At 42.7% G+C, this 13,231-nt stretch overlaps 1 protein-coding gene across 5 annotated transcripts in view; it reads left to right on the plus strand.

Annotated features, from left to right (window-relative positions):
* Window positions 1-13,231, plus strand: part of CDH4 (cadherin 4) — a 938,653-nt gene that overhangs the window by 2,209 nt on the left and 923,213 nt on the right. For all 5 annotated transcript variants that reach the window (XM_060772002.2, XM_060772006.2, XM_060772003.2 and 2 more), the window contains exon 2: window positions 5,416-5,527. In XM_060772002.2, the coding sequence (XP_060627985.2) occupies window positions 5,416-5,527 (112 nt within the window). The remainder of the gene's footprint in view (window positions 1-5,415; window positions 5,528-13,231) is intronic.

The raw sequence follows: 13,231 nt of genomic DNA on the forward strand, positions 1-13,231 counted from the left end.
ATTTATTCACAGACACTGGCAGACACAAAAAAAATCCTTCGGAGGAAGAAGGCTTTCGCGACGGGGTGGGCGGCGGGGAGAAGCCGCTGCTGGCTGTGGCAAAGGAGGGATGTGCAGGGATGTGCAGAGATGTGCCAGAAAGGGACCCCGTTCACTCCTGGGTTTTTAAACATTACTATTCTTATTATCATGGCAATAGCGTGATAGGAACATGGCTTGGAGTTTCTTGGTGGGCTTGATTGTGATTAATTCCAGTTGAGCAAGAAAGATCTGCAAAGAAAACGAGCTCCCGAATGCAGCAGCAGCAGCTCGAAGAAGTTTGGTCTGAGTGTCGCCTTTTACTTTTGGAGAGCCTTTGCCTCACCCACATGGCGATTGACAGGAGTCTTGGGTGCTGCGCCTCTTCAACAGACACTGAATTGAGGCTGATTTCTTGGAATAGGAAGATGACCTGAATGAGTGGATACAGGGTTGCTGTGAGTTTCCCGGGCTGTAGTTTGGCCATATTCTGGAAGCACTCTCTCCTGACGTTTCACTCACATCTATGGCAGGCATCCTTTGAGGTTGTGAGGTCTGTTGGAAGCCAAGCAAGTGGTGTTTATATATCTGTGGCATGTCCAGAGTGAGAGAAAGAACTCCCCTCTGCTTGAGGCAAGTGTGAGTTTTCCGGGCTGTATGGCCGTGTTCCCAAAGCATTCGCCCACATCTATGGCAGGCATCCTTAGATGTTGTGAGGTCTGTTGGAAACTAAGTGGTGTTTATATATTTGTGGAATGTCCAGGGTGAGAGAAAGAACTCCCCTCTGCTTGAAGCAAATGTAAGCTTTCCCGGCTGTATTATGGCCATGTTCCCAAAGCACTCTCTCCTGACGTTTCACCCACATCTATGGCAGGCATCCTTTGGGGTTGTGAGGTCTGTTGGAAACTAGGCAAGTGAGGTTTATATCTATGGCAAGTATGTAAGCTTTCTGGTCTGTATTATGGCCATGTTCCCAAAGCACACTCTCCTGACATTTTGCCCACATCTATGGCAGGCATCCTTTGAGGTTGAGAGGTCTGTTGGAAGCTAAGCAAGTGAGGTTTATATATCTGTGGGGTGTTCAGAGTAGGAGAAAGAACTCCCCTCTGCTTGAGGCAAGTTTGCATTTTCCGGGCTGAACGACCATGTTCTCTCCTGATGTTTCATCCACATCTATGGCAGGAATTCTCAGAGGTTGTGAAGTCTGTTGGAAGCTAAGCAAGTGAGGTTTATATATCTGTGGGATGTCCAGAGTGGGGGAAAAGAACTTCCTGCTGCTTGAGGCAAGTGTGAGCTTTCCAGGCTGTATTATGGCCATGTTCCCGAAGCATTCTCTCCTGATGTTTCACCCACATCCATGGCAGACATCCTTAGAGGTTGTGAGGTCTGTTGAAAATTAGGCAAGCGAGGTTTATATATCTGTGGAATGTCCAGAGTGGGAGAAAGAACTCCTGTCTCCTTGAGGGAAATGTGAGTTTTCTAGGTTGTATGGCCATGCTCCTGAAGCATTCTCTCCTGATGTTTTGCCCACATCTGTGGCAGGCATCCTTTGAGGTTGTGAGATCTGTTGGAAGCTAAGCAAGTGAGGTTTATATATCTGTGGAATGTCCAGAGTAGGAGAAAGAACTCCCCTCTGCTTGAGGCAAGTGTGAGTTTTCCGGGCTGTACGACCATGGTCTCTCCTGATGTTTCCCCCACATCTATGGCAGGAATCCTCAGAGATTGTGAGGTCTGTTGGAAAGTAAACAAGTGGGGTTTATATATCTTTGGCAAGGCAAGGGTGTTTATATATCTGTGGAACATCCAGAATGGGAGAAAGAACTCCCATCTGCTTGAGGCAAGTGTTAGTTTTCCAGGCTATATGGCAACATTCCAGAAGAATGCCATACAGCCCAGAAAACTCACAGCAACCCAGTGATTCCGGTCATGAAAGCCCTCGACATGACATCCTGTATACACTTTCTAGCTTCCCTAGACTCTGGGGGACTTGCTGCCTAATCAATCTGCTCCAGCGATAGCTAGCCCTTCCTCTGGACACAGAGAGATCTGTTTCCTTTCCAGGTTAATTTCAGGAAAGGTGAAGCTGGTGATACCCACTGATGAGTGAAAATTAAGGTTTGGCCATCTGCATTACAAAGTGAAAAACTAAAAGCAGCATTCCCTAAAATCATATTTAGAGTTATTTTTCCTGGGAGCCACTAGCTTCCTGCAAATTCACAGTCATACATTTTGATACTGCTGTATAACTTCCATATATTCTCTTGAGCTTTGCTGTGAGTATTTGAGGCATTTGTTTGCCATGCATGCCTGGAAAATGGTAGGATGTGGACACATTATCTTACTGGGAGGAATAGCAGACTTCCTCGATATTAGCCATGTGTTTTGAGTATCCGTATATTGGGTTGGTGAGTTTTCTGGGCTGTATGGTCATGTTCCAGAAGCATTTTCTCCTGACGTTTCACCCACATCTATGGCAGGCATCCTCAGAGATTGTGAGGATGCCTACCATAGATGTGGGTGAAACATCAGGAGAAAATGCTTCTGGAACATAGCCATACACCCAGAAAACTCACAGCTACCCAGTGATTCTGGCCATGAAAGCCTTCGACAACACATTTATCCCTATACTCCACAGCTGAACTTTTGAAATCATTTTGAAAGGACATCCATTAAGACCGAGCCAGTCTGGTGCTTAAAATAGTCTAGTCTTGTCATTTCCCCTCTATTTCTAAATTGGTCAGATTGCTCTGTCTGTCCTTAAATGAAAAAGCCCTTCCGAGGTTTAATGCAAGCAAAACGATTTTGACTGGCGATGGGACTGATTTCCCAGGAAGTTTTCCTGCACATGTCTGAATGGGTAAAAGTCTGGTATTGGCTGACAAAGGCGAGGCTTTGTGATTGTTTCCATCCAGGCATCGTATGTATCTTCTTGGAGTCTTCTTTCAAAAGAAAAAAGACAGTTCAAGCTACTTTATTTCCAAGTTTGGATGGCTAACTTTGTTATTGAGGGACGATGACAAAGGGATGTTTTAGTTTAGAGACTTGGCTGGAAAGGCTTTCTCCTCCCTGGGTTGATTCGGCAGCCTTGCCACAGACAGTCTGCTGTGACCCTGTTGTTATAGGTCCATCTTAATAAGTGGATGATTGGAAATCCAAAGCCTATTATCTACTGTCAGACTCGGAAATGCCTCTGAATTGCAGCATCTTGCCAGGAGTCTGCCGACTTGCACTGAAGAGTCACTTCCCTGCATTTTCCATAGACAGTAGCTGGCATTTCTCTCCCAAGCGTGATTTCTCGCAGAGATTACATTGGCTTGCATTTTGCTTAGTAAGCTTCTCTGGAAGCTGGGAGACAGACTCTGTGTTCATGTCTCCCTCTCTCATATCCATGCAGATACAGAGAGGTTTAATGTAGCTTTTCCTCTCATTCATAATTATTTTAACACCAGTCTCAGTCTCCTGTTCTGGAAAGGCTTTCTAGTTGTTAGATCTTGCAACCATCTTCATATTTGGACTTCTCAGGGGTTGGTTTGGCTGCTTGGAATAAAGTTGTGCTTTCTTTCTGAGGGTTGGACTGCTTGGTTTTGGGATCTGTGTCCATCTTGCTCTTGTTGGAATCCATTTAGACTCCTGAGGGATTCCCCAATCATTCTCAATCTGGTGCACGGCAGTGGCTGATCAGAGTTGATGGCAGTTGCAGTCCAATGTATTTGAAGGCACCAGGTTGTGATGGGATGCCCTAGAAAAATCAACGATGACTGTCAAAAGACAGCGATGCCTCCTGCTTAAAAAACCTTTGTGCCTTCATTGTGGTAGAAATGTGTGGCTTTAAAATAACTATTTAAAATATTTTCAGCTTTTGTCCCCTCTTACACATTGGGTAAAAAAGAGCTCATTTGAACTGATTGAGCTGGAGAACTTCCTAACTCTGAGAGTTGTTCAGCAGTGGAACTCTCTGCCCTGGAGAGTGGTGGAGGCTCCTTCTTTGGAGGCTTTTAAACAGAGGATGGATGGCCATCTGTTGGGGGTGATTTGAATTTTCCTGCTTCTGAGCAGGGGGTTGGACTGGATGGCCCATGACGTCCCATCCAATTCTATGATTCAAAGAGCTTTGGTCAAAGCAGATTCTTCATTGGGTTGTTGTAGGTTTTTTCGGGCTATATGGCCATGGTCTAGAGGCATTCTCTCCTGATGTTTCGCCTGCATCTATGGCAAGCATCCTCAGAGGTAGTGAGGTGTATAGCCTGAAAAAACCTACAACAACCCAGTGATTCCGGCCATGAAAGCCTTCGACAATACATTCTTCATTGCCACCCAAGACCCAGGAAATGAAACGAGTCCTTAGTTTTAACTACACAGCCCCTGATTTGGATCTGGAAACAAATTTCTGGTTCACCCCTCTTTTCTAAAGGGGAAAAAGATACCTGGCGGAAGCTATTCAAATCCTGTCAGTCTTTTTTTGTCATGTCAGGAGTGACTTGAGAAACTACAAGTCGCTTCTGGCGTGAAAGAATTGGTGGTCTTCAAGGACGTTGCCCAGGGGATGCCTGGATGTTTTCATGTTTTACCACCCTTGTGGGAGGCTTCTCTCATGTCCCCGCATGGAGAGCGGGAGCTGATAGAGGGAGCTCATCTGCGCTCTCCCCGGATTTGAACCTGCGACCTGTCTGTCTTCAGTCCTGCTGGCACAGGGGTTTAGGAGTAGCTAGGCCATCCTTCTAAATTTTCCTGCTGGGGAGGTAGGGAAGGAGAGCATCTATGTGGCTTTGCGTATTTTTAACTCTCTGGATTGCCTTATTCACATTCCAGGATTTCACTTTGTATTTCAGCCGGGCATGTTTGCATGCTTGCTCTCACACAGTTCTTTTCCTCTCTTTGCCCGGTGATGATTGCTCAGCACTTCTACGGTGATTTGCCTGGGTATATAGACTCATAGCATCTTGCTGTAACTTTAACAGACCTTCCTGAGCTCTTTCAGTGCCAGGAAAACACAGCCAAAGATGGTGTTCGGATGGTTTTCAGCAAAAAGGACCTGGGGGGTTCCTTGTGCATTGCTCCTTAGATTTGCCAACCTCAGCTTTATATTGATCTGAAACCTTAGGGTGTCTCTAACATAACCAGTGAGATACAATGTACAGCCATTCCTAGCCGTGCTGTTTCGTAATGTTTCCTAAGTCATCTCCAGCTTAGGCTTTCCAGTTTAGATCCCATATTGCTAGCATTTCCCAATGAATGTGGTTTCATTGTTTTTTTCATTATCACGCAAAGCAGGCTAACAGTTTGACACTCTTTCAGTGGCTCAGGCTGGTGTTTGGAGACACTGGCAGAAAGCAGCTCTCTCTGTTCAGAAATAACACAATTCGTGATGCTCTGTTGTTCTTGTTTTGCTCTCTGCAGGCACACAATGGGGATCTTACAGTCAGACCCACTTGCAAGCCTGGCTTCTCGGAAGACGATTACACAGCGCTGGTTTCCCAAAACATCATGGAGGGGCAGAAGTTACTCAAAGGTAGGGAGCATTTCTGGAAATGGAATGGAATGTCTTGATGTGTATTTTGGATTCTGGGGAGGAAGTAGCTGACATATGGAAAGCAGGAGCCCCAAACTCAATTGGTTTATTGGGAAAGCAATGTGGGGATGATGCTTATAGGCTTGCTTATCTTCAAGTTGCTCAGGAGCTATACTGAATCCTTCTGTTGTTGCTTATTGTGTGGCTCTGGTAAAAGGAGGATCTCATGGTATCTTATCACAACTGGTTCTTGTGCCTCCATTTCCCCCCTGTTGTTGGTAGAAGTTTCCTGTTGTCTTCTAGATTTGTGCATGTGTACACATGCATGCAGAGAGTTGTCTTACCTTTGAAGATCTGAAGTTCCTAAGCTTTGTGTTTCAGTGCTGGGTAAATGAAATGTTGTTGCAGGATATGTGGTATGCAAGCCAACAGACATTTTGTTTTCAGATGTAGCATTTGTTTTCATTACAGCCCAACAGGCAAGACAAACATCACAGCCACTATGAGCAATGACCAATTAGCTTTACAGTAATTGTAGGATTATAACTGCTTCTTTTTGCATGTGACTGTGAGCTCTTAAAAGTGCTCCATAATTCAAAAGGCCATAGTGCACCCTGGTCACTATTCACTTTTTTCTAATAAAAAAGTTGTTCTCTCTACTGTGTTTTTACAGTAATTAAAATAATTAAGCACTCCGTTTTCACAGTGCAGGAAACACATCCTTTGTTTACTCCTGTGAGAATCTTAAAAGCCAAACTGGAACCTGTCTCTGTACTTTGCTTCCTAATTGCTAATAGACACAGTAGATGTCACCGTGTTATGAGCCAATGTGATATGGCATTGGAATGCCGTTGAAGGAAGTGAAGTCAATTTGGAGTGAAGTGCCAGAAGGGATGGCAGAGCAAACGGGTGGGCAAAGGATGCCAACAAAACTTGACGTGCAAATGGGCTGTTTTGTTACCTTGAGGGTCCATGGAACAAGACAGTAAAATGGCACGTTGAAGAAGATTGCCGTGAACGGCTTCTGTCTGGATTCATACTTGCTTTCTCTAAATAGGTCTCCTTCTTTCTGTATGTGCTGGAGGTGTTGATGCAGCATTATATGCATAACTAAGGGGGGAAATGAGACCTAGGCATGGCATTGCAAGGAACTAGTTCCTATGCAAACAGTGGTGGGGTAGGGTTGAACTGCATTGATTTGTGCGGGTTTTTAAAAATATGTATTGTTGAAGGCTTTCATGTCCAAAATCACTGGGTTATTGTAGGTTTTTTGGGCTGTATGGCCATGTTTTAGAATCATTCTCTCTTGACGTTTCACCTGTATCTATGGCAGGCATCCTTATTTACCCGGGACCTCACAACCTCTGAGGATGCCTGCCATAGATGCAGGAGAAATGTCAGGAGAGAATGCATCTAGAACATGGCCATACAGCTTGGAAAACCTGCTGTATGTAACCTGCTGTATGTAAAAACCTGCTACAAAAACCCAGTTTTGAAAATATGGTTAAGGAATTGAGATTTCTTTGATCAGAGGGACAGAATTCCTGGATGTATTGGACACACTCCTTTGTGGTCATTGCTCCAAAATGTATTTGTGTTTGAATAGCTTTGTGTGTCCAGGTTTATATCTCCAAATTTCCCTTTTATGTACCATTCCTCTGCTCATAAAACTATCAAGCTGAAGTTTTGTGGGTCTCACTGGATTAAAAATTAGTGACTTTGAATGTCTCCCAAAACTTTGGCGGAAAAAATCCTCTATTAACTTTTTGGGGCTTCCTCATCAGCAAACCTTTTCTTGTCTCCCAGATGTGCCTTCCCAGTCAATTCGGGAACACATTGTAAATAGGATGATGTCACAGTGATTTGTAGTCACATACCCAATCAAATCTACCATTGTGATAGATGTTATTGAGGTCAGGTAAATTCAATTATGAGTAAGAGAGTGCAAGGAAAATGGAATAGGTGAACATAACTATGAGGACTCCCCCTTCCAGTGTTGAAAGGGAAAGCATGTTTTGACACTAACTAAAATGTTAGCAAAATCCGCTCTGTTTATTGATGACACACTGCCGTAGAAATGACAAAGCATTGCCTACAACCTCACTCAAACTACAGAAAGAAAATGAATGGGTCCTTGGACTCTTAAAAGCTCCATTTATTCAGGCTGCAGACATAATATTAATACAGGTTGAGTATCTCTTATCTGAAACCAGAAGTGGATTGGATTTCATATTTTAAGAAGATTTTAGAATAACTGTATTAGCTTATTTCTTTATTCGATTTATACCTTTCCTTTGGCTCAGAAAGAGATTCAAGGCATATATGTACATCATGTGATATCTTAGAAATGAGACCCAAGTCTCAACATGACATTCATTCACGTTTAATATACACCTTATACACATAGCCTGAAGGTAATTTTATATAAGATTTTAAAATTGTTTTGTGCATGAAACACAGTTTGTGTATATTGAACCATCATAAAGCAGTGGTGCCACTTTCTCAACCACTTACGTAGATGAGTCTGGATTCTGGAGTATTTTGGATTTCAGAATTCTGTATACGGGATGCTCAATCTGTATGTAACATTACCATACAATACAGTAGTGAGCCTTAGCCTTTTGCACTCTATGTTTAAAAGATTAGTGCCTAGAAACCTCAGCTAGCATTGCCAATGGTCAGAAATTTTGGGATTTGAGCACCAAAACAACCAAAAGACCAAAGACTGATAACCACCGCAATAAAGCAAAGGCAATGCCGATTTGTTTAGACAAATGCATGAATTCTGATCCTTGTTGTTTCACTGCGTAGTGCACACCATTGCCACACCAGTTTGACAATCCTTTTAGTATACTTTGGGCTTTTGCTCAGTTTTCCGTCTTTGTATTTCTGAGCCTTACTTTTTGTAGTCTGCTTTAATTTGTTCCAGTCACTGATCTTCAAATTAATGAACAAAGTTGGAGCTATTCTGAATAGAATGATTCCATCCAGTACTCCAGAGACAAATGAATTTTGGGTTGTGTTAGCTGATGCAATAGCCTAGGAAAGTAAGTTGCTGGTGTTTGTGGTGGCTGCCATAGCCCTGCAGGTCTACTAAAGTTCTAGTAGCCCATCTGTCTGCACATATTTATTTTAATCAGTTGTAGCTCATTGCCATCTTGAAAGGGAGGGGAAGGAAAATGATATATGAAGCTGCATTAATTGGAATCAGACTGTTTTACACAGCTCCGACATTTGTGGGCTAGCCTAAAGTGGGGTTCTCCATCCCCTGCTGATATTTCTTTAGGATATGTATGGGACTGAATTTGTAATTTTCTATAAATAGAGTGCATGTTCTACCATTGAACCAATCCTTCCAATTGATAATGTCTATGAGCCCCCAGTGGTGCAGTGGGTTAAACTGCTGAATTTGCTGACTGAAAGGTCGGTGGTCACCACAATTGGGCACCACAATTGAAGGGAGATGTTAACAAGCTGGAATGTGTCCAGAGGAGGGCAACTAAAATGGTCAAGGGTCTGGAGAACAGGAGCGGTGTAAAGAGCCAGGCATGTTTAGCCTGAAGAAGAGAAGATTGAGAGGAGACATGATAGCCATGTATAAATGTGTGAGAGGAAGTCATAGGGAGGAGGGAGCAAGCTTGTTCTCTGCTGCCCTGGAGATTAGGACGCGGAACAATAGCATCAAACTACAAGAAAGGAGATTCCATCTGAACATTAGGAAGAACTTCCTGATTGTGGGAGCTGTTCAGCAGTGGAACTCTCTGCCCTGGAGTGTGGTGGAGGCTCCTTCTTTGGAGGCTTTTAAACAGAGTCTGGATGGCCATCTTTTAGGGGTACTTTGAATGCAATTTTCCTGCTTCTAGGCAGGGGGTTGGATTGGATGGCCCATAAGGTCTCTACCAACTCTATGATTATATGATTCAAATCCGGGGAGTGTGGTGAGCTCCCGCTGTTAGGACCAGCTTCTGCCAACCTAGCAGTTCGAAAACATGCAAATATGAGTAGATTAATAGGTACTGCTTTGGTGGGAAGGTAACAGCACTCCATGCAGTCATGCTGGCCACATGACGTAGGAGGCGTCTACAGACAATGCTGGCTCTTCGGCTTAGAAATAGAGATGAGCACTACTCCCCAAAGTTGGAGACAACTTGACTTAATGTCAAGGGGAAACCTTTACCTTTTATGTTGAACTGATGATGGATTCTTTTAGTTGTAAGTGACAAGGCCAGTGACTTTACACCTGTGTGTACTAATACTGCTGTTCCCCTGATTGGAATAATTATGTTTCTATGTATTTGATTGCGTCTTCCCCTTGTTTTGTTGGAAGTAAAGTAGTAGCAATATCAATTTAAAGTGATCAGTAGCAGAGGGGATACTAGATCACATCTGATCTTTATTTTACCATTCTGTCTCTGGTCTATGTGCTCAAGGATTTTGCTTCTTGCTTACCTGTTAAGATCACCTCTCTCTTCTTCAATAAGTTACTCTCTCTGCTCTCTCTGTCTGGGGAAGGGATTTGTATCCTTCCCCAATAATGGCTAGTAGCTTGCACCCATAGGAGAGCTAGCATTTAGGGGCCCTTGTAAAACATTTAGGTCAACTACTTGTGTGTTTTTCCTTTCTTTTCTTAAGATGGTCAGGAAACAATAAATGCACTTAACCTTTTCTCTTTTACTTTGTAAGAGGATCCAGAGTAATTACTCCACTTTCCACCACAAGCTTGTATGCTCTCTGCTTGATATAGATTCCAAATATTCCTACATGGTTAAGAATGGTTAATTTCTTTGCTAGTGTTTATCACACCACCTCATCTTTTCAGGCACCAGAGTAATTTGTCTGCTCTCTTGGAAAGAGATCTATGACAACTGGATATTTGCTGCATTGTGTTGTGGTGTTGTTGGCTGGACAGTGACAATGGAACAGAAGGGCTGGTGAAGAGAAGTTGAAAGTGTTGCCAGCTGAAGTTAAAGAGAAGCTGTCATGTAATTACAACATCAGCTGACTTTGGTTTTTAAGTAAATAGGAAATTATTCTCAGAATAAAACCTTTAGATAACTTTGGCAAATTAGCATCTTTTTTGCAAATGATTTTCACTGGTTCTTGTCAAGGGACTCCATGGTTCACACTGGTAATACTTTTTGAGCCTATAGTTTTCATTTTAATGTATTTCAATGGGAGACCACCAATGAATATAGGACACTGTAGGCTATCTTTCAGAAGAAGGAACTGGCAAAAGCACCTCTAAGTATTCCATGTCTTTAAAAAGCCCCAAACCCATGAACTCCATGGAGTTGCTATAGGTCAACAGGCAACTTGAAGGCACATATACAGGATCTGCTCAGACTGGAATGAAGTAGTACTGCTACTTCTCTTATTGGGAACACTACTATGGTTCTTTCAGTCTAGCCTAAAATTGTACTGGCTTTTTATCACTTCATGACACTTTTTCTTCTTGTTTCACTTGTGTCCTACCAAATCCCCTTTATACTTTTTACATGTCCTCAATCCTATATTTGTGTTTGACTTTTTTCTTTGAAAGCAATAGTTCCTTATGTTGAGGGAACCAGTAGCAGTATGATGGTTTGAATGTTGGACTTTTTGGGCAAGTCACACTCTCCGAGCCTTAGAGAAGGGCAATAGTAAACCTCTTCTTTAAGAAATCTTGCCAATAAAACTGTATAGGTTAATATCAAGATCCCACTTTGGCCCTTCCACACAGCCATATAACCCAGAATATCAAGGCAGATAGTCCACAATATCTGCTTTGAACTGGGTTAGCTGAGTCCACAGTGCATATAATCCAGTTCAGTGTGGGTTTTGTACAGCTGTGTGGAAGCGACCTAAGTCTGAAATATGTGTGGTTTTTTGAAATCGTTATCACAGTGGGCTGAAAAGTGTTAAAGTTACTCATTCTTTTCTATGAGAAGAATCATAGTGAAGAATTGCATCCCTAGCAGCAATTCAAGTTCGGTGAAAACTAGCTGAAGCCTCAAGGGAACCTCAAATGGCTTTAACACTTAAAAACGTCTTGCTTGTGTGCGACAAGGTAAAGAAGGAGCAGGTTGACAAGGGAACAAATAGAAGACCCATTTTAGCAGGTAGAACACTTTAGTATGTGCAAGATTTTGAATACAAGTACATTTTTTTTAAAAAAGATTCAATACTGTGAGCCACGCCCATGCCAGGAAGCAGAGGGTTTTATCCACATAGGAAAGTGGAGGAATCAACTGCAAATATATCACTTTGATCTGTCTGAGATTCTTGCTTGCTTTGGCACTCTCTGAACCTCTATGTTGCTAACTAAAACGTAAAGTGGTGCTGAAGTATAGCTGCTACAACCAGTGATGATGAGTTACATTCCACTGAAATGAATAGCATGGCCTTGCCAGCTATTCTCATTCATTTCACCAAGGTCTTAGCCTTGGAGAATTTGAGCTGGATTATCTCTCCTCAATGTTTGTGAAACTCTTACTGTCAATAGTTGTCAGAAAAGAAGAGTAATTTTACCAGTGGAACTACAAATAACTTTGTTTGCCAGTGTCTGGGGAGTTAATTTTACATCGTCTACACATTAAAATACATTCTTCTGCAATTTATACAATATCTGAAGGAAATATGCCAGTTTCCATCCCCACATAAATATGTTATTGTCTTGCTCATTTGGGTCTTGCAATGGCACAATGGTGGCACAACAGGTTAAACCACTGAGCTGCTGAACTTGCTGACCAGAATGTTGGGGGTTTGAATCCAAAGGACGGGGTGTGCTCCTACTGTTGGCTCCAGCTTCTGCCAACCTAGCAGTTAGAAAACATGCAAATGTGAGTAGATCAGTAGGTACTGCCTCGGTGGGAAGGTAAATGACCCTCCATGCAGCCATGCTGGCCACATGACCTTGGAGGTGTATATGGACAACGCAGGCACTTTGGCTTAGGAATAGAGATGAGCACCACTCTCCAGAGCTAGAAATCACCACCCCTCGGAGCTGGAAGAGCTGTGTTTCAGTGTTTCGCTGTTTCTAGGCATTGAATGTTTGCCTTTGTGTTTGTGTATACTGCAATCTGCCCTGAATCTCCTTGGGAAGATAGGGCGAGATACAAATAAAGTATATTATTATAAACATGTCATTGCCAATTCACCAAGATTTAATTTAATTTTCTCTCCAAAATTCATACGTGATGTGACAATAGTTTCCTTTATTCACATCAATGTGTTCCATATGATTTAGCATTGTGTGTATTAGCCTCTGCTGCTGCTTTTATCTGCTGGAATGGTTGTGGAAGTTTCACTATCACTTTCAGCTAACTCTGGTCTCTTGTGTCTGAGCCTGGAAAGGAATTTGTCAACAAGAGATTACTGTGGCATTATTCTCCACAACAGCTAGCTAAGAATGTTCATAGCACATTCTGCATTGTCTTCCTACATTTTTTGCAGCTTCCATGGTCTGCTTCATTCTACCTAATTGTAGGCCCAGTGGTACTTTTCACCCAAGCTTCCAAGGAACTATTTCAGATATTGAAATAGCTCAGAGCATTGGTTTCTATATGTGGATATAGCTTCTGTAAAGTTTGGACTAACAGCTGGACTGGATTAAGCAGCCCGCTGTGCCAGGCTGACTTGACTCATTGTTCTAAACTGTACTTCCTCAGTGAATACATTGCAGTAGTACAGCATTTCTCAATCTTGGGGTCGGGACCCCTGGGGGGG

The sequence above is a fragment of the Anolis sagrei genome, chromosome 4, assembly GCF_037176765.1.
Source record: "Anolis sagrei isolate rAnoSag1 chromosome 4, rAnoSag1.mat, whole genome shotgun sequence".
Taxonomy (NCBI): domain Eukaryota; kingdom Metazoa; phylum Chordata; class Lepidosauria; order Squamata; family Dactyloidae; genus Anolis; species Anolis sagrei.